The sequence below is a fragment of the Aplidium turbinatum genome, chromosome 3, assembly GCF_918807975.1.
Source record: "Aplidium turbinatum chromosome 3, kaAplTurb1.1, whole genome shotgun sequence".
In the NCBI taxonomy this organism is placed as follows: Eukaryota; Metazoa; Chordata; class Ascidiacea; order Aplousobranchia; family Polyclinidae; genus Aplidium; species Aplidium turbinatum.
Genome location: NC_137474.1, coordinates 9,603,069 through 9,630,687, shown reverse-complemented (window position 1 = coordinate 9,630,687; position 27,619 = coordinate 9,603,069). Strand labels below are relative to the sequence as shown.

Genomic DNA, 27,619 nt, shown 5'->3' with positions numbered 1-27,619 from the left:
ATTTAGTAGTTTTTTCATGTTTTTTTGTGTGTTTAATGTTAAATCCGTTAACGTTACTGAGTGTTAGGCAATATGTATCTGGTACAAGCCAAGCTCTCTACCAAGGCTCAAACATAACATCTTGTTAAAACATAATCAAGTTAATCATCTGACCAATCCTAACCTTTCTTCATTAACTTTTGCATTCACCACATGTCTAGCACTAGCAGAGGTGAAAGCGAGAAGTCACTTCTTTTTACTCCGGCCCCGGTTCTGCTCCGAAAGTATTCTCCGGCTCCTACTCTAACTCCGAAATTTATTTTGAAGTGAAATAAGCGTGAAATTACCTTTGCCAAATAGTTTTTAAAAAATACAAAAAAAAAAAAAACACCCGAGCTTTTTGCCCGGGTTTTTCTCAAACCTGCTTTTGCTACACTATGCCCCCCCCCCCCAGGACAGGAGAATAACTAACTTTTATGATTTAATTTAGGGTGCTTTTAACAGAGCATTTTTGCACGTAAAGCATTAAATTACCACTTTGGGCTCCTAATTTGCTCGCAAAGCATTCGATTCCCTTTCTGGGCCCTTTTGCTAGATTACGGGGCCCCCAGGACTAAAGAATAACAACTTTTATGCTTAAAATCAGTCGTTTAGGATGGTTTTAACCAAACATTTTTCCGCGTAAACTATAACACCACAATTTCGGGCCCCCCAACAAACACAGGCCTGGACCCTCAAGGGTACGCAATACTCTCCGTACCCCCTCTCATAGGCCTTGGCCTACGCTACCGTAGTTCTGTAGGTCCTACAAGTTGAAACTGACTAACTTTAAAATACAATGGTTGGCTAGTTGGTTTTGAATCTTTATCCCCGGACTGACAAAGCCTTGATAGGTTATTCCTGGTAGTTTCGCATACTTGTGGAGGCTCTTGACGCAGGGCCGGTTACGGAGATTGACAGAGTGAAGTTTCCGATTGTTGAAGTGTTGTTGCCAGAGAATTATTCCATCCATCAGGTGCCGCTGATTGGAGAGCAGTCTTGAAATGCGTTGCTCAAGCGCCCATAGAATATGCCCCCTGAAAGCCGCCCCACGATCTAAGTTGAGCGCTTAACCACTGAGCTATCGGGGCAGACAGTGTAGGCGTAGGCCTACTGTAAGCTATGTTGTCGCAATATTATCAGACACTGACCATGCACTGCTTAAGGCCGGAGTTTGCCCAAGAGTGTGGTTTGCCCGTGTGGGCCATGCTTTGCCCATCCTGCACTAGAATAAAAATTGCAAGATAAGGTCTACACAATTCAAAATAGTTCAAGTGTGCAAAGAGAAAAACGATATTTTGCGGCCGCATGCAAAAATTGTTGCCAACGTTTCTACAAAGCGACTGTGAGATTACAGATATCATTCAGATGAGACAAAACGAAACCAATCGTTCTTAAGGTGACCGAGAAGGAGCGTTGGCTGCTACATTAGGCTATCTCATTGTTGTATTTAAAAAATTTAATCCGTATTTATTTAAAATCAAATTAATAAGACAAAATTGTTATTACAGAATGCACTTCTAAAATGTATTGAATCATTTCCCGAGTCGCATGAAAAGATTTTGTTGGCCGCATGACCCGCGTGCTGTAGCCTACTATGTTGTGCAGGCCGCCAAGCCTACAATAGCAAAACAAACGAAGCCGCATCACGTGATAATTTAGTTGTAGGCCTATTAGTATTAATGTAGTACGTTCTTTTATTGGCTTACTAGGGTTCTGAGAGATATTTTTGGACATAACCTAATTTTCATTTATTTTCTAGCCATTTTTTTTTCGAAATAATTGTTTTAACAGAAACCTAATGGAAAAATTCATAAATTCTACGCCAAAATAATAAAACAGTACCGAAGTCCAATTTTGCAAATTTGGCTGACCTGGTTAGGAGTTTATGTTCTAAAATTACGCTAGTGAGGTTTATTAAAGTGAAATTTTCTTTACTTTGTCTGTACAAATGACAATAAGGTGCTCGTGTCCAAGATCATTGCCGAATTTAGCCACTTCCAGCTGTGGGGGCTGCGTTGAAATCACAAGCGATTACATAAAGTCAAAAGAAGGAACTTTAAAAGCGGCGAAATTGTGTTTGTATGAAGACAGATTTAAACTAACAAAGGGCAAGTAACACAATCGACAATGGAGTAGGAATACAAAAGAATGTTTGATTGACGGCAGATCAAAACAGAAATAGAATCTGCTTTGAGCTTCACGAGCGCTCTGTCCTGGCACGCACTTCGTTTAGCCTGTTTATAGGTTTGTTATCCGATCGGCGAAACTAAAATGCTAGTTAAGGTTTAAATTACCAGCCGAAAATTAATAAACTAACAAACATGAGCATATAAAAACTGATATAGAACTACTTTTCGAAAGAGAAAAATTTATTATGTTATTCTTGTCATGCTAGAGCTCCCTGTTTTGGATTGTCAAAATGCAGCTTTTGTCGATCTCTTTTCATTCTGCCACCAGAGCTCAAGCTAGTTTCAGTCAAAGCGAGGTTAGTCAGAACAGAAATTTTTATGGAGGGGTTATGGAAAAGATTCAAATTTTTTAGCATTGTGAACATTTGCAATACAGCTTAAATTGTGAAAAAAAAATTTGTTGCCTAGGCTACATATTCACACTGCGCAGAAGAAGTGATAGCCTGTTTGTATACATTAATATGTGCAAGTTTAAAAAATTAAACAAAATTATGTCATTAAAATTTCAACTAATGCAATTGGAAAATAAATAAGATCCTACTTCAAATCATTTAATTTGTCAACAGGCGCATTATCAACTTTGCCAAACCATTTTGTGCGAATTAGCATCACTGCAAATAGTAGACTAACACATTCAAATGTGGACTGAACTCGAAACATTCAACGATTAAAACTAAATACATGGTTGAAATTTACAGTGGACTAATCATTTTGTGTAACCAAACATTAAAAAAAATTACAATATCAAACTCAATGGTGGAGTTTGACCCTCAAAACTCCAGCATTGCGTGTGCCAGTAAATCCGGTACTTTTAATTTTGATGAATGGAACTTATGGTTTTGAATCCGTGAGTTTTTGGATTTGGCATTTTCGAAAAAAGAGCCCAGCAGTTTCAGTAAGATTGCGTTTGCATCTGAGATTTGAGATAAGTTTGTAATAGCCTATTTTGAGAAGGGACTATTTGTTATTTGCAGATATCATTCGGCTGAAATAAGAAGGATCGATTTGATTAATGTCCCGGATGTTAGCCTGGCCTACACATTGAGAAATTGAGCACCGTTCTATAGTTGAGAAGCAGACTGTTTATAGCCCTGCAGTATCATCAACTCAACTAAGCCGTGCTTGAGACTTATTATTGCAAAAGCTCTAAGTAGCTGTTGTTAAAGCTGTGCAAATATGTTACCAGGGGCGTGTTTTGAACGAATCTGCTGAAGTCTTAATTGTAACAAGATAGTCTTCACGACGAGCTTGCCACGATAGCGGTGAAGTGATTTTTATAAAGGTAAAAGAAAAAATTATTTCAAGAGAAACCGGGAATAATGGGTTTAGGTCAAAGCTAGATTATGTGCACAAAAGCTACATTTATTGAAAAAAGAGAGAAAGAAAACTGTTTTAATGAAAATTGAGCCCTTTATGCTACCACTCTTCAAACTTGAAGTGAGCACGACTGTAGCTCGCTACCCCAAAATCGAACTTGGCTGTTCAATCGGTGTAAGTGCTCTTACCTTTGTTCAGCAAAACAGTTAACTATTGAAAAAGTAGGGGTCGTTTATCACGTGATGGTTTTGTGTACTTAAAATTGCAGTGTGCAGCTCAGACGAAGTTAGTCAGAAATAACAGAGTAGGCCTACAAGTGTTGAGAAAATGTTTAACTAAATTCGTGTTGTTGTTAAGATTAATTGAAATCAGTAGATCTTGCGAAGCGTAAGCTAAGCGCTTTAAACTTAGTTCTAAGATTTTAAGCCCATGTCTTAACTAAAATATTTGAAACATTATTGTACTTAATGTAAAATTAGGCTTTGAGTAGGCTACTTTCCATTTTCTTTTATCTAACTCTGCAATAGCCTAACTTTTGATAATTCTATTGTGGCGTATTGTGGAGTGACTTAACCAACACTAGCGTTACTGAGAATATTTGCAATAGAAGAGAAAATTTACACGTTTTATCGATTTTGGAAGACATGCGTTAAAATGCTCTCCCTGAATCCGCTGCTGAATCCAGACTCCAAATGATTTTATGGGCACAACATCTTTCCAGGGGGTCCTGAACCTGAAAGAAAAAAAAAACTATATTCTTTGGGGCTCTATTATGAGTTAATGCGTTTGCATCCACTACAGATACCATTTTTTCAGAGACCACTAATTCTTATTGAAAAATTACCCTTTTTCTTAGCGAATTTATTTCAGTAATTTCCGCTTTTTGCGATAATATTTTTAGAGATATTGTTCGGAGGCCTCTTGCCGTTCATTGTGCCGGGCCGGAATTATCGTTTTAAAGGCCCTGGCTGCTTGACACTCACACTACATACCGTGTTTTCATTACACAAGCTAGTTAAAACATGTTTTAATATTGAAAGTACAAGTCGATTCACTTTGCCAATGACAAAACAAAGGCTCTACTAACATCACGTGACTATATATTACAAGTTTGCTTATATGCCTGGTCAATTTAAGCAAACCAAACAACACAGGATAATGTTCAAAGAAAAAAGTTAACATCGTATTCTGCTTTAGTAAATAAGAAGAATAGTGTTTTTTCTTGTAGCGCGCATGTAGCGCGCATGTAGCGCAGTATTAGGTCGAAGCGGACAGTAAAGTGTAAATATCTCTTACATGTCTTTAATAAATGTTATTTAAGATACCGAGTTATGTGTTTGTTCTCAGTATCGCGGTTTTCTATTTCTGTCAGACAAGGATGTGTAGTTCAATATCTGATGAATTATGTATCGTTTCAATTTTTCAAGGGAATCAAGTGAAACTATCTTGAAAAAATAACTACAATATTTTATTCGAATAAGCTGAATACGCTATTACTTTTGCAAAATTGATTCTTATTCTATAAATTAGTTGAGAATATGGTTAAGAGATTAATTTTATTGTAAAAGCCAGTAGGCTACTTTGGACCAGTGTGACAAAATGCAGATTAGCTGTAGGCTACACTGTTTTTAAAAGAGATAGGCTACTTGTTAATTTATTATCGTTAGTATATCGCAGGTTAAGTTGATACACTGTAATGCGGCGAATCAAAAAAAAAAAAAAAAAAAAACACAGCCCAGAGGAATAATTACAGTGACAGTAGCCTACTGAGAGTCAGCTTGCCTTGCAGTTAAGGCTATTTTCATGCAGCACGTGACCTGGTTTAATTGTGTAAGAACAATGAAGCCGAAATGAAAAGAAAAGCCTGTTGACATTACAATCGTGACAATGCTTTTGGGTATTTTAACATTCAGGGACAACTTTAAATGAAAGCGTGGCGTTGATCAAACATGGCCGGTTGCTCTATTCACACACAGCTGTGTGATGGTCTGTGTGACATTGTTGGATGATGATCCAACGTAAATCAGAAGAATTGAGACTTGCAATTTGACTGTCAATTTTTTTATGTTATATTGACCAAGTACGGTTTTCGTAACTTTTCTATCATGACTTTCAGTTTGGGTAGTGACTTTACTCGTAATGCTTGAATTCCTTTTTTCACGATGCTTTACCGGTTAAATTCATTTTGAATTTCAGTACTTTAAATCACTGACGTACCTAGAAAGAAAATTTTAGAGGAAAAACTCACTTTTGCGGAAAAACGTCATTCAACATGAATTACAATGGTACCAAAACGTTGTAATAATATTAAAACATATTTTTTGGGGGAGACAAAATAAATTTTGGGAGGCAATACCCCCAAGCTATCCATGGCTACGTCCCTGATATAAATGACATTTTTTTTTTGGAGATTTCAGCACCCCCTGCCTCGTATCTAGTGCGTTTTAACTCTAGATGATTTTATGAATACTTCAATATTAAAACGGTTTATCCTGCCTATGCATAGCACAAGTTATCATGTTAAACATAACTGAATAACAAGTTCTTCTTTCATTTACAACGTAGTGCCTTGTAAGTATATGATTAGACAGACACTGCTTTAATTATATTTTCCAGGAACTTTGAAAGACTAGTCAAGAAAAACTTTGATGTATTTTGACTAAAGCTATTTATACTTGACAAAACAAATAGAATAAGCTACTTTGTTTATATATTACGTCAATAAGCTAAAATAGTTTACTAATTTGCAAAAAGTTTACGTGGTTCCATCAGTGATTTTGAAGATTGTTGACCAATCTGCTTTTAACCGATGAAAAATAGGCCACATCAAAAGTTAAAAATTTGTTATACTTCATACTTATAGCTAGCCTGAAGACACACGAAAAACAGATTTACAACTATCGTTTGCTTGTAGTTAATGCACCGGACTTTTGTTTTCACCCCTTTTTGGTATTGCAGATGTAAATTAAACGATTTATGATCAGGGCTTAATGTTGTGTTGAAAACTTTTGAAATTTTAGTTGAATTATGTTATAGGCAATATTTTTTGTGTGATAACGAAATGTTAAACCCATTGAAGTTACTTTGTTTTGTATGTCTGTGGTAGCCTATAACAATGCAAACTCTCCACCAAAGCTTTAGTTAAAACGACGTTGAAAACTTTCCAAATATAAAAACCAGTAGAGCATAATTATTAAAATTTTCATTGCCATTGCAACAGCTTTACCTACTTAATTTGTGTCTTAAGCTAAAGATTAACAGACAAAGATTACCCTACTTAAACAAACGAACAAAAACAACACCAACATACACCTAATACACATAGCAAAAGACCGAGAATCTTGAAAACTTTTCATACAAGAGGCAGTCAATGCTTGGAATCAAGTACGACAATGAAAGAAGCTATTGCACATCGGTTGCAAAGGTTTTTATTTTGGACACATGATGGATAACAACTATAAGATTATAACAGTTTTAAGGCATTTTGTGTGGAACTTTTTTTGACATTTTTTCTTACAATTTTGTAAAAAATTTACAAACAAATTTAGGCTATGCCAAACCTTCTGCAAAAATTTTCAGCGTATCTATGGTGCACTTGGTTACTCGCCCTGTCCAGAATTGACAAAATTTTCAGCAAGTTGCACTGTAAACTTGAGAAAAACTGAAAAAACACAGAAAAGTTTTCAATATTTTATGAGAAAGTAATTTGCGTTCTTCTGGTGACTATTTACTAGGTTACCTCCTGATGTTAACTAACCTAGTAAATAGTCACCAGAAGAACGCAAATTACTTTTATTATAAAATGCCTGGTGAACAGTCTCTCTCTGTTTTTATTTTATGAGAACTTGATGGAGAATCGCTGGCCTGCTGCTTCTTAGTCAGGAGATCCCCTATCGTTTATGGAACTCAATAACTGTATTTTACGAGAATCTTTTATCCAGACTGAACCTTAAACAAATCTAAGCTATTTCTTTGCTTTGTTTGCTTCTTTTTGCAATGCTTACTTGGATTACTAGCTTTTGTAGCCTATTCCCCAACTGGGAGAGATTAGTGCACGTTTGATTGAGACAAATTGTTTGATTAAAGATAATCACGTTTCTCTGTTTGTACTTACTAGGTGAGGTCATGAGCTAGGCGTGGCTTTAAAATGCCTTTTATTTGACTAAGGTGAAGCTTGTATTATCAGCAATTAAGTGTTACATATAGTAACAAAATAACAATAAAAAAGTAGCCTATTGATATATTCGTAAATCACTTTCGTGTTAAATTTCGCATATAGATTTTAGTCATTTACATTTAAAACAGAAAGACTCCAGACTCAACCGGCATTTCAAAATCAACTTAAAATATAATTTGTTTGCTGATGAAACTCTCTCAATGGGTTTTCTGTACTACCAATATAATAGGTCTAATTAGATTACAACCTCTGCTACAGCGGTAGCCTACAATGACACAGTCTTTAAAGATTATAGGCACAAAGATCAGGCAGTTGTGTGTTAGTATCAGCAGCTACAGTATAGGTATTAGACATTCATGGAGTAATAAGACATATTTTTTATTTTCACAATAGCTTACATATTTTCAGTTGACTCCAGAATATACCGATGTTTTATGCGCATCGAAGAATAGCGCAATATATTTATGTTATATAAATGACTGACAGCGCAATTGTTTATTCCAGGTTGTTTAAATTAACGCTTTTATTTTCCATAGACCTATTTTTTACTGTAAACAAGCATTAAAGGACTTTGACGACCTTACAATCACATGGCATCTTTTTGTGTGAAAATGCAATCTTCTTCAAATAGTTGATTGAATGTTCTTTATAAGCTTTCAATAGAATGATTGAAACATCTGTTGGTACACTTACCGCATCTTCACCGGATTCAGGTCAGTTTATTTCCTAACTTAAAAGTTTGATGTATTTAAATACTCTAACAATATTCTTTGTTGGGAGTCAAAATTCACTTCATGTTCTTTGACAATAGCATAAAGAACGCTTTTGTAGATATTAATGAAGTTGCTAAAACAATGTCAGTACCTGTAGCGCACCCAGCATGGGGCTAAGGGGGCTCAAGCCCCCCCCAAACTCGCCACTAAAAATGAAGTTTTTGCATGTTCTCAATTTATATATTTTGCTTACAGGTTAGGTATGAATAAGACACAACAGGGCTGAGCATTATAACAATATAGGCTATTTTACATATTTACAAATAGTTTTAACAGTTGAACGCTTTCGGTTTAACTTAAGCCCTCCTCAGGAATCCGAAAATATTTATAAAAATGCAATAAATTTCAACTTCTTGAAGGTAAAATAACATTAGGAAAAGGCAACTACATAAATAACTACAAAAAAATTTGCACCACAGGGAACGTGATACATCAAGTAAATGTTGAAGAGAATGGACACGCCTCCAGCAAATAATTGTTTGTTTAAATTTGGGTTGTAGCGTTTGATTAAAAGCGCTTTCTAGATTTTGGTGTCAAATTGAGATTTTTATTGCGCAAAATTTTAAATGAGTCGGCAGAGAATTTTCGATCAAAGCAAAAAGAATATTCCATGATATGGTCTTTGATGGCACTTTTCTTTAACTCCCTAAAGTTCAGATGCTCCTGTAGCCTACTCTCGTGGTCAAATGTCTGTGGACATACCGATGTACGTCAATGCCGAATCACACGGACATGTAAAACTGTATAAGACATTTGAGCAGAGAGACGAAGGCGTCTGGGGCTTTAGTTGAACATACGAACTGAATTTGAATGTTTTGTAAGTAGGAAAAACGTCCACATCAAATTTATTGTTTAGGCTACAAAATTAATGTTTTGTTTGAAACTGTTTTCGTGCTAGTTGTTGTTTTCGCACTTATTTGTGTTGGCAAACGGAAAGCTAATTCTATTTTGTCATACATGACGAAAAAGTCGAAATTTATAGAAGATTGCAAGAGTGGACGTAGGGATGAGGCAGTGGCGTCGCCAAGGTTTTTTTTTAGGGGGTTTCAACACCCTCTTTGGCACACGTGTGACGTCACCATATTGAGAATAATGCTTTCAGACTCTTTATGTCTTTAAAACAAAGTTTGCCTGATTTTAAACGAAACTGCATTAAAAAAGCGAGTTTTGCCAATATCAAACATTCAAATATCTCAGCCAGAAATTAGCAGCAAGAAAAGATAGAGACTCAGCTTTATTTCCGAAAAATGCCGAAGAAGACATGATCTTATCCTTTTGCTATGCCACCGGAAAGCACCATTTTATAGGAATATTCATACCCACATTTTTGTTGAAAATGCTCTCAGAATGCACCAAATTCAAAGTAATTTTTCAAATTTTTCTGGGGGTGGCCCCCAGACCCCCCGCTGCTGGATTTCGTCTTAGGTAAACACGCCGTTCAAAATTCCTGGCTACGCCACTGGATGAGGATGCTGATGGTGCTAGTAGCATGGGGTTCACTAAGCCAACTTCTAAGTTGATTGAGAGAACAAATCCTGATGTATCGGCAACCGGTGGGTTGTAAGTGCCTTTAAATATTAATCAAAGGGATGAGCATTGGCCTATTGTCACTGTCACTATTGTCGCAAATCACTCAGCCGACATTTCTGAATTAGCCCCCCCCTAAATTTTTTTCTGAGTGCGCTACTGGTCAGTACCGTATAGCATGGGATCATGGCTACCTAGAGATTCCAGGTGGCCATGCATGGGATCTAATCATTGATTACACTGTATAGTATTATACTGTATAGTAACCAGAGGCCCGAGCCGAAAAGGGGAATATGTAACTTCAAGCTATTGAAGACAATGACTCCCTTTATAAATACAGTAGCCTATACATGTCTAACTGTCCTTTGTTGTGACGGATTGTCGTCATATTTCGTTTGGATATGATCTACGACAATTTATAACCTACGCTAGTAGATGTCTAAAGATCATTTACAACTGGCAAAATATGTAGGCCTAATGCATCAAAGGCTCGATTACCTATCAAACATGGTCTCTTTTTATGTCATAAAGCCTAAACAACAAAAAAGACTGTTTTTTTGTGATGTAGGCTTCATTTTATTCTTTATTTGTTTTTGCTTGTTTTTTTCTGTAAGTTTTTAGATGCCTTTGCGAAAGTGGGACCTAATTTGGATAGTTTACACGTAAATTAGAACTATTAGTAACTAACGCATTCAACAAATTTCTTGTTAACTGTTAAAAAATCTCTGTTAGCAATAATATAATCAGAATATGAAATTATTGTGGTGCGCATTGTACACATCACATTGCACATTTTACACTGCACTGCACAAACTGCACATTGTACACAAGTAGGCCTACACATCATACAAATATAAATGCATGCTTCATGCGCAAACAATCATGTACAGCTAGATAAAACTATTTTTTAGGAAAAGTTAGAGCAAGCAACAAAAATATGTAGGGAAGGTAAAAATCAGTGAGACATTCTTCAAACTCAGCGCTTGAAATAGCATCGCCAAACATGCTGGATGTTTTGTTGTTCTTGTTTGACTATTGTCCTTTTACTAGCTTCTTCCATCAATTAAAGTCAATTGTTCATCAAACCCTTTTCGATAGCAAAAGTTAAACAAAAACTTCCAATCCAGAAGATTGACACGACGAAGAATTCCTTTATTGTAAAGTTTGGCTCAGTTATTTCATACAAAGTATAATTTTAAACCCGTTTGCTCTTTTCGAATTAAACAAAAAGATTTCGAAATCAAAAGACTAAACTATTTGAGTGGGCTCTTTTGTCAATATTTTCATTTTTGTTGCATTGACAACATAAAGTAACCTGAACACAGAATTATTGTAGCTGCTTTCAAAGACAGATGAACACAAAAGAGATCACTTCAACGACTTAAATTTTGATAAAAGGTTAGAAATAAAATTTAAAAAGTGCTTTTATATTGAACCTTGAAGTGACGAATAGGCGAGATGAATTCACATAATGTGCAATCATTATCATTAAAGAAACACACACCGCGGTTTTCTTAACCAACAAGATCCATGAAGAATCCAACGGATTATTATCATCAATTTCAAACTGCAGTGATTCACATAAAGTCATTGAAATAAAAACAATTAATTTAAAAACTAAACACTCTTGCAGATTAAGTAAAAGTTTACATTGTGCAATCTATAGCAGTAGGCTGCATACAAGTGCGTTATTTTTTGAAATTCAGTTTGTTCTACATAACAATAGTCAGTGGAACTAAAAATCGTTGATAACCAGTAGGCTAGAGATTGGCGTCAGGGAGCGTTGTTTGGCGATTCATTGGCCAGTCGCCACATATTTGTTGCAAATATCGTATTTTACAAAAACATCAATAATAATAATTTCCAAATAAAACACGTACAGTTTAGCAACGCCTTTATGCCAAGAAGCTGCAAAAAAGTTACAAGTTGTAACCTTCAAAATCTTAAATCTGTTTGAAGCTCTGTTGTATTATCAAAATTTTGACTTTGTATCTCACATGTCTCTTAGGGGAATCATTACACGATAATCTTATAAAATAGACAAACATTTGATAACTTTGGCATTTCTGAGATTATGAACATCATTAAACAAACGAAGGATGAACGTTATTACAAAGATTTTGTCACATTAATCGTGCTTTTGTGAAGGATTTTAAAACCTTTGGCCAAGTTATTTTCTTTAAGCTGATCCTTAATCTAAAATCACAATCGAATAATAAATCTATTTTGGAAACGCCACAACGATCCTCAATAAAATTCACTAAACAAATGCTCGGTTGCCAGGCTTGAAAAGTGTTGTATTCCAATAAAATGGGGTTTTGCTTTAAAACAAAATTACGCAAAATAACCGTTTGGCAACAACGTTCTAAAAAAAAACAATATTTTGAAATGTTGGCCACACTAACCGCAAACTATAGCAGATATAAAAATAACATTATAGATGTTAAAAAAATTAAAGATCACCGAAGTAAGGCATTCCGAAAGAAGGCCTTCAAACACTGACGTACGATTGCACGGACGAGTAAACTTACCGTGCTTTGATCCTGAAACTACATATTGTTGTACAATGTACATTGTTAATTTGATCAGGCTTTGTCAAACAGCTGGTTTTGGGACTTCACACAATGAGCAGCTTGAAAGTATTTTTAAACAATAAAATCTGTTTGTATAGAAAGTTGTTCTTCTTTATGTTGAGCGAAACCAAACTCTTTCCTTAATAAGACTTCAAACCTATTGATTTAAAACTCTAAAATTATACCTTAAATTGACGATTCCAACTTTTTATCCGTTAAACTGCAGGCTAAGAGTCATGGCTTACTTGAAACTGATATATAGTTTTGAAAGTAAACTTTCTATAATTATAGTGTAGTTTAATGAAAATTCGTGTAGCTAGGTTTACCCAAACTTTTAATGTGTCATACAAAGCAATGGAAATAACGATGGCATCCAACCGACACACTAACTCACGGAAACTAGATCTTAAAACAATCAGATGGAATTGCAAACTGCTTGTTAAAGCAGCAGTTCATAGTTGAGGGGCTACGCTATTGTTGCAAATTTAACAAGTAAATGTCACGTTCAGAAACCATACGAGGAAAATTTTTTTTATGGAAATCTGAGAACTCAGAATCAGCTACCGTTAACGCTGAACGGTGGCTCGTAGGCCGACCGGTAGCTAAGAATAGGTTGCCTACTTGAACATTTTTATACTTATCCTAGCAAGCCTGTGTTAACATTTTTTATGATGTTGAAACTGACTATCCAAACGTTTTGAATGTCACGTACATGGTGTGATCCGAAACTTATTAAACTTTGCCATGAGTGGAGACATTGCGTTTAAAATTATAATATTTTCCAACATTGCCACTCTAGCCTCTCTTTTTTGCTTGTAAAGTGCCGCCGGCTGTTTGAGTAAACAAGCTTTATGTCAGCTGGGAAAACTAAACTTGCTCGCTCTTTCAGTGTGAAGTGTGTGTCAGTGTGTCGTCTGGTGATGTCATAACCAACAATTGCATAGACGCAGTTGAGCTTAAAAGAATTGAAGATAACAAGATATGGCCTACTTTAGTGTAACTACCTTATAACTTGCCAAACGTTAGCAATAATTTCAAATAACACCGTCTCAAAACGACTATAGTTTTCAGTTTCCAAAACACGTGTTTGATAAATTCAAGGTAAAATAATATGACAACTTTAATGTAAACCAAATCCTTTCATTACATTAGCACAAGTGCCAGCGTGGCATTACAAGCACTTGAAACTAGTTTCTCACGCCCCTTACGTTAACATACACAACCCATCTAGAAATCTTTCAAAGCATAAGGGGGTTAACAAAGCGGCTTAACACATCACAGGCTACCGGAACACTTGAAAACACAAGGCCCTTTAGTTGTTATTACTCAAAAAAGCGGATAGAGGTTAGAAAACACGCTTCGCTATGTGTAGCCTACATTCATTTTCTAAATATAGTTTTTACACTCACATGTTAATTCAAGAGACTTGATGAGATACACAGTCCTACTGTAATACCTTTGGCGTAACTCAAAACAGTATTATAAAACACTATCTTTAGCTTTGCAAGAATTTTTTTATAAAGAGTAGGCTACCGAAGTTTTTAAATTAATGATATTGACCAAATTACCTAATTTTTTCAAAGCTGCTTTGCTAATTTTGACGTTAAGCTTAGTCATACAGCAGAATAAAACAAAACAATGCTGAACAAGTTGGTCACAATTCACAAATATTTGAAGTACACGATTAGAACCCACCACACAGATCACGCCAAGCAGCTAATTTCAAATGTACTGTAATGCTTTGTCTTGCAGTGTGACAACAATTCGAAATTCAGCAAAAACAAAATCCTTACTCTTCCGTCTGTAATCCCACGACGTGGGATTGCTGGGGCGGATTTTAAGATTCAACAATGCTTCATTAATAACGTGTATTCTTTTCTTTCCATTCGCTTCAGCATTCTGTCTTATGCAGTTTTCCCACCTTTTTAGGCATTTCTTTCTTTCCTCCCATTGCATCACGGAACAGTTCTACCAACGAAATCTTTTTTTGTTTAAATTTTTTCCTTTATTTGGAAAAATCAGTGATTTAATCTAAAATACCGATCGAAGATAAAACAACTAGTTGTTTATTGCTTCTTGACTCCGGCCTTTCTTTAAAAAAAAAATGAAGACTTTTGTCGCAAGTCTGAATGACAATACTCAATAGCAATCCTATAATCTCATTCACCTGTGCGGGGAGAAGTATTTAATGCTTAATTTTTGCACATAAAATTTATATCATAGTTTTTTTATGCGTTTAGAAACCGAAGAACCCACAGCGAATGATGGTGCCATTTTTATGATTGCAACTGAATGCCGACAGTTTGTGGATATGACACAATCAAACGGTGACGTAATACGAAAAAAACTTTGCGACAAGACTGGAAATGATTATCGTCAAACTTATACCAAAAAGTCATCCAAATTTGGAATGATGGAGCATTTACAGGCAACCGAAAGAAATGAAGACTCTGGACCCGATACGTCATCTGCCAGCTTAAGGCAAAGTACTAACGGAATGGTTAGAAGAAAATCCGAAAACAGTTTGGGACCGTATGGCTTGTCCTTCAGCCAAAACGGTGCTATCTTTGCTCAGCGAGGGACTCTAAAAAAGCAACAGTTCAACACTAGACGAAAATCGGTTGATTCTTCATATGACTCCAGACGTCAACAAGCTAAGGTGAGCTGTCTCAATCATAAACTTTTTTTTAAAGGGGGGGGGGGGAGGGAAGATAACAGCTACATGAAGCAGAAGACCACCAAATAGTTATCTTGATTGATAGATATCAGTAGTCACTTTATAACCTTGGAATGTCCCTCCACCTGGTGCAATGTAGACCTACAACAACCATAGCTAGCAGAGCCTTTGACTCGATGGAGGATCGCATTGTACTCAAACCTAGGTGTAAACTGTAGGCTAAACATGGCTCAAACATCTTTATTTTGAACGGTATTTTGTCTTCCACTTCTTGAGCTATGATATTTGTTGTTCGTGTATCATCGCTACTTTCAGCAGATGGGCAGTCTACCTGCGCAGTCGTGCTTCATGTATCCTGGCGGTAGGCTAATTGTAATGTTAGGCCTACATGATATAGCAATAAGTTTATCTCGAAATGTTTATCATCCCTCTTGAAGTTTTTACTTTAAATTAACAGAAACTCAACTGTATTTTGAAACACGTGTCAAGGCTCATGCTCACACGCAGAAACTTTAATAGAGGGGTCAAGGGGTACCTTTGTACTCTGGCATTAAAACAATTTAGGGGCCCGGGGCCGTAACCTTTCCAAGGGAGTAGATAACTTAAAAAAGCGCCTCGCATTCTTTGGATATACTGTTTTATTCTTTAAAGTGCCTTGATTTGGGGCCCAATGATCTAATTGGTACCTGGCCAAATTATTCTCTCAACGGCCCTGCTCACATAACTTACAGATATTTTATTTCATTGACTTTTTGATATTTCTGCAGGTTTATAAAGGTGGAAGAAGAGAATCAGGAAGTCGAGACCCTCTGCTTCCTCCATTGGTTAACTCGTTTCAAATTCCTTCTTTACAAGTTGAAAATGTTGTTATACCATCCAGGAGTGTACAGAGGAGACCTCTAAGCGGACAGGATTCTGATGATGTCAAAACCCAATCCACAGACTCGAGGACAGGTGTTAAACTTTCATTCTCAAAAAATGAGAACCAAACCCGACGCTCTGCTAGCGCAGAGTATATCAATTCCAAAGCTTCTAATCCGCTTCACAAGTTTCAAAAAGTCGACAGACGAAGTTCACTGAGTTCAGGGATTCATTCTTTGCGAAACGAATCGGTTGGAAAACAATCAAATTCTAATTCAAACAGTTTAAAAAACGTTCCCACCAACAGACCAATCACAGCAAACAGAAACAGCTTTAACAACATTCAAACCGCAAGACAACAATATGCCGTGATTTCGTCTTCTCGATCTAAACCCATCAGCGAGTGGGGAAATGACTTTCATGGTCCTCCAACCGAAAGAAGTATCGTCTCTCGTGGTTCAAGCCGGAGACTTGTGCACGAAAAAAGAACTCACAGCGTTTATTCTCCGTCAAGTGTTGGAAGTACTGAAAAGCTTTCCGCTCGGTTAAATTTTTCACGATCGCAACGCCGGGCTTCTCTTCCTAACACTGGGATGCTTGGTAATTCATCAACAGCCGATTTAAACAGAAGCCCTGAATTTTTTAAAGCCGTTTCTGAACTTACACAAGACGCAATTTCGCAAAATGAAACAAGGTAATGACGTTTTAACATGTAGTGTATTTTTAGCAGACTTGTAGGCCTATGCTGTTAAATAGACTAGTTGCTTATGCTAGCATCCAATATGACCTACTTACAGCAGGCCGCCATTTAAATTCTTAGATATAGCGCATAGAAGTCATAGGCGTAGCCAGGGGGGAGGCGAAAGGGGCCATGGCCCCCCCAAATTTTCAAAGTTTGGATTCCGAAGTTGAACCCTTTGTTGAAAATATAATATAATTTTTATAAATTTATATCGTTTTCCAAGACATCTGGCTATTAACACCCCCCAGGACTTGTTTTAGACACACAGAAAGACACCAATAAATTTTACAAATCGTAAATCGCGCAAAGTTTACGCGATTTACGCTTCTTTTAACTAATCTGTGGAAGCAGTTTCAGAATCGCTTACTCTGTTGGGTTTTTGTGTAGCTGAGTTTTTTCTGTTCTCTAATTTTAGCCGCTGTTTTTGCCCGTTCGTGTGTAACAGCTACCTTTAATAAGTTAATAGCTGTTTATCTGCTAATAAATTTCATACAAATATTACCCTGAAAGTGTTTCCAGAAAGCGCTATAATCCATTATTTGAGTGTAATTTTGCAAAAATTTTCCGGGGGAGCATGCCCCCGAACCCCCTAGAATACGCGTGCCTTCAGCACGCTCTAACCCCTCCACCAGCTTAATTGCTTCCCTTGCTTAACCACCAGAATACGTCACTGCACATCAGGTGGTGATGTCTTAAATCAAACACTTCAATTCATCAAATATTTGGCCCCCCCTTAAATTTTTTTTCTGGCTACGCCACTGATAGAAGCTTGGAAAATTATCAACAATCTAACATGCGATAATTACAATTCAACACATTGTCCAGATCTTTCTTGATTCTTATAATTTAGTTTAGGCCAACCATATTATATCGACACAAACATCACTTGCATTGTCATAACGAAGTTTGATTTCTACTTTCAGTAAAAAAATGTGAGCCACTCTGAATACCTTTTATGGTTTATCCTGGATTCATGTAATTGAAAATTTAGCTAATACTTGAGTATCATTTCTATATTCCAGGGGTTCCCAACCTGTGGTACGCGTACCACTAGTGGTACACGAAGGTTTTTCAGGTGGTACGCGGGTAGCTTCCGTTTTTTTCACAACGTTATATTTTGTTTATCTGGTTTTGTTTACAAAAAAAACTTTCCGAAGCATATTCTTATTGTTACGTTACAACTATTCCTATTGTTTCGTATCATTACGATCTTCACAATACAGGTCATGTCAATTGTCAATAAGGAGCACAGTTGCATTGAAAAGCCGTACAACGCTGCGGATAGTGGACGTTAATTATGTCAAATGATTGATTTTGATAGATATCATCTACTGTTTTATAGCTTAAGCTACAAATAACGTTAAACAATGCTAGTTGTAAGCTAAAAATAGATCGGAATAAAATGTTCAATAACGGTTAGTCGGTTACAAGGAATGTTCTCCAATAAACTTCTGGCTCAGTATGGCCTTTTCATATTCAACGCTAGCTTCCCATGCTGTTCTACAGCTACTGATTTTCCCTTCCTCGTGGGAATGCGAGCAGGGAATTTCAGTTATGATGAACATCAAGTCAAAAAATCGAAACCGACTGGGCGCGCCCAGAAATGACTTTCGATGCGCTGTTAGCAAATTTACACCTCGCATCGACCAATTGGTGGACAGTAAACAAAAATCTCATTAAGTTCAGTTGTGGTGCTTTAGTGTTATTTTAGTAAGCCAATATTATTCTTCTGAATAAAATATGATTCGATCAAATTAGTTGTTCTGCAAGAAGTGGTACGCTTGGCAGTACAGAGCGTCCAAGTGGTACGAGATCGTAAAAAGTTTGGGAACCCCTGCATTCGAATTAATATGCAACTTGGGAGTTGCTCACTGCTCAGTGGCTCCTAAATAGATCGAATTGTGAATCGAAGCTAAATTGATCGGAAATAACGTTATAAAGTAGAAAAGCGTTTTGTTTAACTAGTTTTAGCATTCTATTTGACCATCATTATATTTTTAGAAACAATTCTGAAGTTCAACCTTCAATAGATAAGTCTGCAACATCCACTGGTTTGGGTAAAGACGTGCCTAATCGACGCGATTTACTACAGAGAATTGAAGAAGTAACTCCTGAAAATAGTTTTAACCTGTCTTCAAAGTTTGATTCCACATTGATCAACGAGAAACCCACTTTACTAAATGGAGTCAAACAAAAAGTAAAAGACTGCGCCGCAGACGAAACTGAAACTCTTGAAAAAGATGCAAATAATAATGTAGAATTACCACCTGATCCAGTAAAACAAGACAACAAAGCAATAGATTCAAATAATCCTGAAATTAATCCAACCCAGCCTGACAAAGAGATTAAAGTTGAACACTGCAACCAACTTAAAGTTGGTGCTGACACTTCTATGGTAGCTGATACTAAAAAGTTATCTTCGCGTTCTTTTTTCCACGTTCCTGAAGTCGGTGAGACAAAAAAAATTACAAGTCAACTGCAGCACTGTCAAGAAATTTCAAAAAATGAAGAAAACCGTCATTTTCTCTCCGGAATGCCTGAGGACGATGCAGATCGTACAAAGAAATATTTTGACGCTTGCGGATGCTCCAGTGATCACGATGATATCGTTGACATCAGCAGTGTCTACGAAAACGACGATGACCTTTGTGACGAAGATTTTTGTCGAAAGAGAATTATCGTGTGGCTCATGGACGTACAAACAGGCAGAGATGCGGAGCAAGTTGTGCGAAACAAGACCCCTCCCCCTTCTCCAGAGCCAGGCGCTCAAGAAACCGCAATAGTTGTGATTTACAAAGAAAATGGCAAAGTTCGATGACAAGGGATGTCCAATGACAGTTGGGACTTAGGAGCGATTGAGCTCATGCATGTGGAAACCTTTTTGGTGAAACACTGAAGTAGGATGCCTAAAGGCAAGTAAAGGAAACTAATTTTCAAAGATTTCTGTGTCTGGCAGTTAATTTCTTTTTTGTACTATAACTATTTTGTACTGACCAAAGGTCATAAGATGAAATCTTTTTTCAAAATGCATAACAAGTGCAGTTTGCAATAGCTTGAGTTCCAGGCTATCTTTCTGAATTCATCAACTAAAGTGAAACTGTAACTTTGCAGTAGAATATGCCAAAACAATCCTGTTTTCTTTGTAAGATAAAAACGTTGAAAAAATCTTGCAGTCTGTGACAGCATGCGACACAACTTTAAAATAAATTTTAAATGAGCAAAACATCACGGTAGCACAAAATGACAGCAATTGGCTGCCTCATTCTGTTGATTTTTGCTGCAGCAGCTTTAAAAATTTCATCAGCACCTTATACAAAAAGTAGCGATAACGTAACAATACTTTTGAAGCGTTATATTACCTTCTCTCAAAGATATTGCAAATCTAAAACATATACTGAATAATCTCAGCTTTCAAAACGCTATATAGCGTGGTAGATTTTCATGCGAATATCTTTCCCGGTGTCTGACAGCCCATTGGAAGCTTTTTCTAAGGGTCGAATGCAGAAAGGTAGCTCAAAATAAGCCTAGCTTAACGCCAAGCTCTTCTCAGGCAAGCGGAGTTTTAGTCAAGCTCGGTTTAAAACTTGAGCGCGATGCAGAAACTAATTTGCAAGGTCGCTTGGCCAAGCCACTCTTTGAGCTGCGCTTCATAATAAAACTGGTTTTAAGCCACGTTTTTGACGCAAAGTGTGACGTCACTCGACTTGCCATGGTGATTTTTGACAAAGCATGTTGACAGCAACTAGCAAGCATGTAGTGGTAGACAACAATTTGTAGGCTACAAGTAGCAGTTGTTTTTTAACAACATTGTAACTGAAAAATAGCAGTGAACCAAAACTATCTGGAGGTTTGTCAAGGGGCTAAATAGGGAGGGGTAGGCTATTAATAAAAATTAAAAGTATTATTGAAGTCTACAAAATGGCGAGAGAGAGATGATTCTTTATGAGAGCCAAAAAATCAACTAGCAAGTATGAACAAACAGCAACTTGTACAAGTACTGTAGAGTTTTTTCTTTTATATCTACAGAACTTCGTTGATAAAAAATGGTTGTAGAAAGGCAGAGCCTCATCTTACTGAATGTATAGCCATAAAATAGCTTACCTGCATGCTGTAGGCTACTACAGCCTCTGCAGGTATACTTCGGAAATAGTTTTTACAACAAAAACATAAAATTGCCGAAGTGATAAGCATTGGTTAATCATGCATCCAATATTTTGTTTGCTAGCAAGAGGAGGATAACAAACGTTTGTTTACTTTTTACCAGAAAACGGTTTACTTTTTAGCAATAACATACGGTACTTTATGGATACATTAGACTTGCTTGAAAGATTCATTGAAGATGAAGAACCAACGGTTAACTTATCACGCAGGATGATTAGGGATGCACAAAATCGATTTGATTATTACGATGATGACCAGCTTCATGCACGCTACAGATTTAGCAAAGCTGTTGTAGTAGAACTGTGCCAGCAACTATCCGATAGTTTCACAGAGCGAAGTCAATCCCTCTCACCAATGCTACAGTTGCTTGTTACCTTAAGATTCTATGCAACTGGACATTTTAAACTGAGTGATGGTGACTTGATTCAATGTCACCAAACGACTGTATGCCGTACAGTCAGGCCCGTAGCCAGCCGGGGGCCAGGAGGGCCTTGCCCCCCTGGCAAAATCCAAACATTCTCGAGCAACAGCTACAGATATAATGACTTTGCCCATTTAAATTTTTTCGCCCCCCCCCCCCCTAAAAAAATTTGGGCCCCCCTTGCTCTGCAGTCTGGCTACGGCCCTGCGTACAGTACAAAAAGTTTCAGCGTATATTGTTGCAAGGAAAAACACATACATAAAGTTTCCATCATCGCCAGCAGAAATTCTAAATACCAAACAGAAGTTTTAGGGAACGTTCAAATATTACGTAACGCTTTTTTTCCGAATTTTTGACCCCCCCCCCCTCCCCCATGTAACGCCAACGTAACGCTTTTTTCAATCTCCCCCCTCCCCCATGTAACGCTTTTTCACTACGAATTCAGCACAAAAAACTACCATTCCGTACTCGAAAGCGTTACGTAACGTTTTGCTTGAACCCCCTCCCCCCCGATGTGACGCTAACGTAACGCTTTGCATAAACCCCCCCCTCCCCCTCGAAGGCGTTACGTAATATTTGAACGTTCCCTTATGGTATTGCCTATTTTCCTTGTGTGATAGATGCAATTGGTGAAAACGCTGGAATTTTCTGGAACAGGAAAGGCTATTTCTCAATAAATACCCAGTGCATTGTTGATGCAGAATTACGCATTACAAATATTTTCGCATCATGGCCAGGAACTTCCACCGAACACACAACTTCACCGGAATCCTTTGAAATCCAGTTTGCAAAAATGCTTAAGTCAAGATCTGCCGCTGTTAAGTCGCCATTTTTGGCGACTTAAATTGGTGGCTCAAAACCTGAAATGAAACGAGTTTTAAGCTAAGCTTAAAGTAAGAATAGTTTCTGCAGCGCAAAACTCGGCTCAAGCCACTATTTAAGCCCGGCTTGCTTAAAACTAGTTTTGAGCTACCTTTCTGCATTCGACCCTAAGAAAACTACTGTACATTTTTAGCACTTTCTGAGTTTGTTTTCTAATTTCAAAAAACAAAATGGGCTACTTTAAATTTGCTTTAATCACACTGGAATTTTTGCTTGATACATTTGAAACGTATTGAACCAATTACAAGGAACACTTTTAAACTGAATTTCCTGCTTTCTTCTGGCAATTAATCAGTTGGAAGGTGCTGTTGACAGCCACTAACTTCCCCTATTCAGCTGGCAAAAGTTTTAACTTTTACATAATGAGACCATGCATAAGTCGTTGAAACAAAAGGAAAAGGGGCAACTTTTGCAAGCGGAAGCTTGTAGCTTATCAGTTTATTAATTCTTAGCGTTTGAAGTACAGTAGATCTATCTTATCTTTAAACGATAATACTTGATGTGTTGTTCGGCTGAATTAGACTTAGATATTTTCATCGTTGACGCAGTCATGCCTGTACTTTTGGCGACACAGACTACATTGGAATCATTACATTAGAATCATTACAAAGTAGATGATTTATTGACATATATACGTCACACCACAAAGTGTGGTTAAAATTTCGCAAAGCTGAATCAACAAAAAAGTAATAAATAGCTTTTCTGAAAATATTGCACGATTTTTTTGTGCACTAAGTAGTTTATTACGATGCAATCGGTAATGTAATTTATTATTGTTGAGCAACGTATATTCTTTATCTTGCCGTTCTTTCATATACTTTTGGTTGTGAAATGTGACTTTGACTGCAAAGAAATAGAAAAGGTGTATCTTAACCAAGCTTTTGTTAAGTCTAAATGTTGGAGTAGACGGTTCCAGGGGAGTATTATCAATGAAAATCAACCGGAATATTAAAAAATAAAATACCTCCAAAAAAGCAATACCTTTACTACTTATATGCTACAATATCGAACAGCTGTTGCTTGACCGGCCCATAGTCAAGTGACCGACCGGGAAAGTTCTCCACTTCCTGATAAGTTATTCCGCCCCTGGCCCGTCTCATTGTGATTACACGTTTAATGTTAACAATAGTTCAAACAAATTTAATGACGTAGAAATTTGTTATCATAATCCTAAACAATGACACAAGTGGAAACAATTCGTATTGGAGTGTGTCTTAGTTCAACTTTTGTCTTCTGCATCAAATGAACAAAAACTATTTAGTTGAAGTACTATACTTTGTGTTTGCTTTTCCGTTTAAATGAAACTGTTTAGACTGAAGAAACTTAAATTGTTGACAGGGATATCTAAACAAGTCCGGTATCTCTGATTGTTGTTTAAGCGTTTTATCATATGACAACTATGCTTTTACCTTGCTTTCTCACTTATTCAATCGCAATTAGTTTTCGATGGGTTTAGTCTACTTCTACTAACTCAGTCTCAAAATAAAGTATTTGATGCATTTTACCTAGAGTGAAAGAACTAATAAAAATTTATGTTTCTAAAATTCAACAAAAAGATAGTTACAGTTTGAACAACTGGTGTGGAACGGCCTAGATTAGTTAGCCTAATTGGTACACATCATGTAATAGGCCGGCATAGGATAAATAAAGATAATAAAAAACCTGCAGACAAAATAGAAACAGTCAGTCATAAAGATATGAAAAGTTTTTTTAGGATCTATTGGCAAATCGCTTTTGTCCAGTGATCAATCACAGTTTATTATTTCTGTGGAACCTTTTCTAGCTGGTGCTCACAATAGTTGGCTTTAAACTTCAAAAAAAAACAGTCCTGTTTCAAAGTGGAAACATTGAGATGTTTTAGACGTTGAGAAATGTCTTTGAAACGTCACAGCTCCTTTCTTTCATACAAAATGAAATTTTGTATGAAACTGTCTTTGTATGATATCTTGAGACCTAACAAGACCGATTTGTCTTTTTCTCCACACCGGTACCTTCAAAGATTCTGAATTCCATTCATTACATTTCGGATGTTATGAGGTCAATCTTCTGTTGATTTATAAAAACACATTAAATCACGGAATGTTATTCTACTAAATGAATATCATCATTTCTTTTCAGTTCTAATGGTTGTTTCATTCTATTATTTTGCTTTAAGCGCAATAAAAACGCCAACAAATTTCGGTTATCCGTTTATGTATTTTCCTGGCTCAGGCTACTAGCAACAAACTTGTCAAACAAAATTTTATCCAGTAAATTTGAATGTTTTTAAAAGTGCATTGCGACAGTGAATTTTAACAATTTACCAAGATTGTTAGAAACACAAATGAAGTTTTAAAGTGTATTTTATTTTGTTTCAGCACAAAATTTTAAAACAAAACTTCGTTATTATGATTTAAATTAATATTAAAACTGATTTTTCTGGTTTAGTGTGATACTGTCTACTTTGTTTTGTACAAAATTTGTTGTCTTGATTTCGTTAGGTTGCTTACCCAATCGCTTTGTTTGTCATTTCGAAGCGAAAACTAAACGTACAAAGATGTAAAAACCCCAAAAGCACATTATTGACTTAGGTCAAATTATTTTGACAAGTTTACCACCCAATTACGTAGCTACTTGAGCTAACAAGTTTTCAAAACAAAACTTTTTTACAAGTTTTTAAAACGAAATCTTATTTAATCTGTAGCGGACGCTGCTGATTAGCATGCCCGCCCGATTCGTTTATTGACTTATTTTAACTGATAAAGCTTTGGTAGAGAGTTTGCTTTGTTGAACCATAGAGAAATAAAACATAGTAACTTTAGCGGGTTTAGCATACTTTATTTCACACAAAATATAACATAATTAAATTAAATAAACTCAAACGTTTTCGACACGTACGTGTGTCCTCATCGTCTCTCATCATCCGCCCTCATTCCTGATGAATAGCGCTGAACTACAGAATCCAACAAGAACACGAAATGAAAACACCAGAACAACTAACGATTCCACCACCAGAACTCAGTACAATGCGCTGTCGTCCTACATGGTTAGCTTGAATTCAGAAATTAAGAATTCTTCTGAATAAAACTGAATAGGCCTACCGCTAAGTCAGACTAAGTAACAAAAGTGAGTCAGGAATCATGGTATAGTTGCTTAAGAAGGATCCTAGTCTTGATTGGGAAAGCGCTACTGTGAGCACTGCAAACGCTGTACAGTACACAACCATACAATGTAACATAACGGCAAATCTACGTGTCCAATGTCGATGAAACACTAGTCAGAATGCAATTAGGCATTCTTCCAAAAATTCATTGCTTACAATTTCCTAGATTTCTAAGCGAGACGCAGGATTGCGCTAAAAGCCCGTGGTATTTGTAGAAATCAAATGGATTTCAGCGTGTGTGACGTCAGAGAGAGTGCTCCGGCGCTACAAATCCTTACACAGAGCTTTTTTCAAATTTATTTAGCCTTATATTTTGTCAAAACTGAAGCATTATTTCCACCAACAAACATCGTTTTCAACCGTCATAAAACATACGAATAAAAGAAACAATATCAACGTATCTTCAGTGCTTGTTCTTGTTTGGCTTAAACTACTGACGCAAGTGGTAGGTGGTGGTTGCTGACGTCGACAAAAGGTCTTCGAAATATCTCTTCTCGAAACTGGATTGTCAGTTTGGCTGGATTAAGCCTGCATTCTTCTACCTACGGGCTTGTAGACACAGTCACCAAAACTGACAGTATGACATTTCTGCACAGGGCCGTAGAGAAGATAATTTGGGCCCTGTACCAATGAGATCTTCGGGTCTTAAATCAGGATAGGCTACTTCTAAGAAAAACGCCCTAACCTACTTCTAAAAAACATGCGTTGATTACTTTAAGTTTTCAGATCCTCTAGAAAAGTTGAAAGTTTTTAATAATATCTTAGGCTCGGGTACAAAATTACCCCCAGGACCCTCCACTGTCAACGCTTCTGTTTATGCATATTGTTAATGTACCTGGCTAAAAATGACCTTAGATATCCGCCTGCGTTTTGTCGTGTCCAAACTTACGTCCAATCGCTGTAGTTGAAGATGTAGATTGAGTGGACTGGGAAGTAAAGAAACCGAGCTTTGCCGTAGACGTGGTATGTAATAGCGTAGTAGATATTATTTTGGAATTAAAAACCATGGTTACGATTCATCCGATATATTTCGTAAACAGCTCATCTTTGTTTAAATTAAAAAAATTCTGCTTCCAGCCAAAATTCACCAGGTTACAATTTTAAATTTAGAAATCCCTTACTTTGTAGCACAGTAGCCAGGTAGTCTTGGAGAAAATTAGGACAGTATTAGTTTGAAATTCGAATATTTCAGGATAAATAATGCAAACTATTTTATTTATGGTCCAGTACTTCACTGGTATCACAGAAAATCAAACGTTTACACAAAGAGATGTCCGAATGCTTGATAGTTCTCCGACACTGTTGGCTATATAAAATTAGGTCAATTTATCATTTTTTTGTACGAATTTTAGGTCACCTGGCAACCATGCTTTGTAGCAGCATAAAAGTATGCATTCAAATATTAGCTTGACTAATAGTTTTAAAGGTGCAATGAATTAAAAACAGTATTTTTTATTGATAATTTTGTTTCATAATTCTGAAAGTCGTCTCAACCATAAGCTAGTGGAAAATGTAAAAGGGGACCTCTTTCATTTTTGTCGAAGAGAAAACAAAACCATTACAGGTTCAAAAAATTTGTGTGTTGATGATATTTATTTTATATCTGGAAAATATCTTTACAAAGAAACTTCAAGATCAAGCGGCACTGGTTCGATTCTCGAGTGTGCGCTTGAGCAACGCATTTCAAGCACAGCTCTCCTTTCAGAGGAAGCTAGTGGATGGAATAAAATTTACAGACAAAACTTCAACAATCGGAAACTTCACTCTGTCAAACTCAGTGACCGGGCCTGCGTCAGTGATTCAAAGCCTCAGTCTACAAGTATGCGAAACTGCCAGTATTAAGCTCTGCAAGAAACTTTCTCAGTCCGATGCACTTTTTCGAATTAAATCTTTTACAACTCCACTCAAATCTTTAACACTACAACTCAAATCCTTTTCGAGCAAATCTTTTATACCACCCAGCGGGGATGTTTTTCTAGCAATTTATCGTTCCAGTGACAGTCCTTTGATACTTCTAGCATTTTCAGACAGCAAAATCTGTCATTTTAATATTGATTCAATGTCTGCAGACGTTCAATCAATGCAAAAATGACGGATTTTGCTATTTGGGATGCTAATTTGCAAGCTGCTTAGCCTACTTCAAATTTCACATTTCT

General features: G+C 36.6%; 1 protein-coding gene across 1 annotated transcript; it reads left to right on the top strand.

Moving 5' to 3' along the window:
- The first annotated feature begins 8,368 nt into the window (after window positions 1–8,368).
- LOC145766525 (uncharacterized) lies at window positions 8,369–20,343 on the top strand. Its single transcript, XM_082578251.1, has 4 exons — window positions 8,369–8,417; window positions 14,818–15,236; window positions 16,022–16,809; window positions 18,859–20,343. The coding sequence occupies exons 1-4, from the start codon at window positions 8,369–8,371 to the stop codon at window positions 19,673–19,675; spliced, it is 2,073 nt and encodes a 690-aa protein (XP_082434377.1). The 3' UTR covers window positions 19,676–20,343.
- The last annotated feature ends 7,276 nt before the right edge of the window (window positions 20,344–27,619 follow it).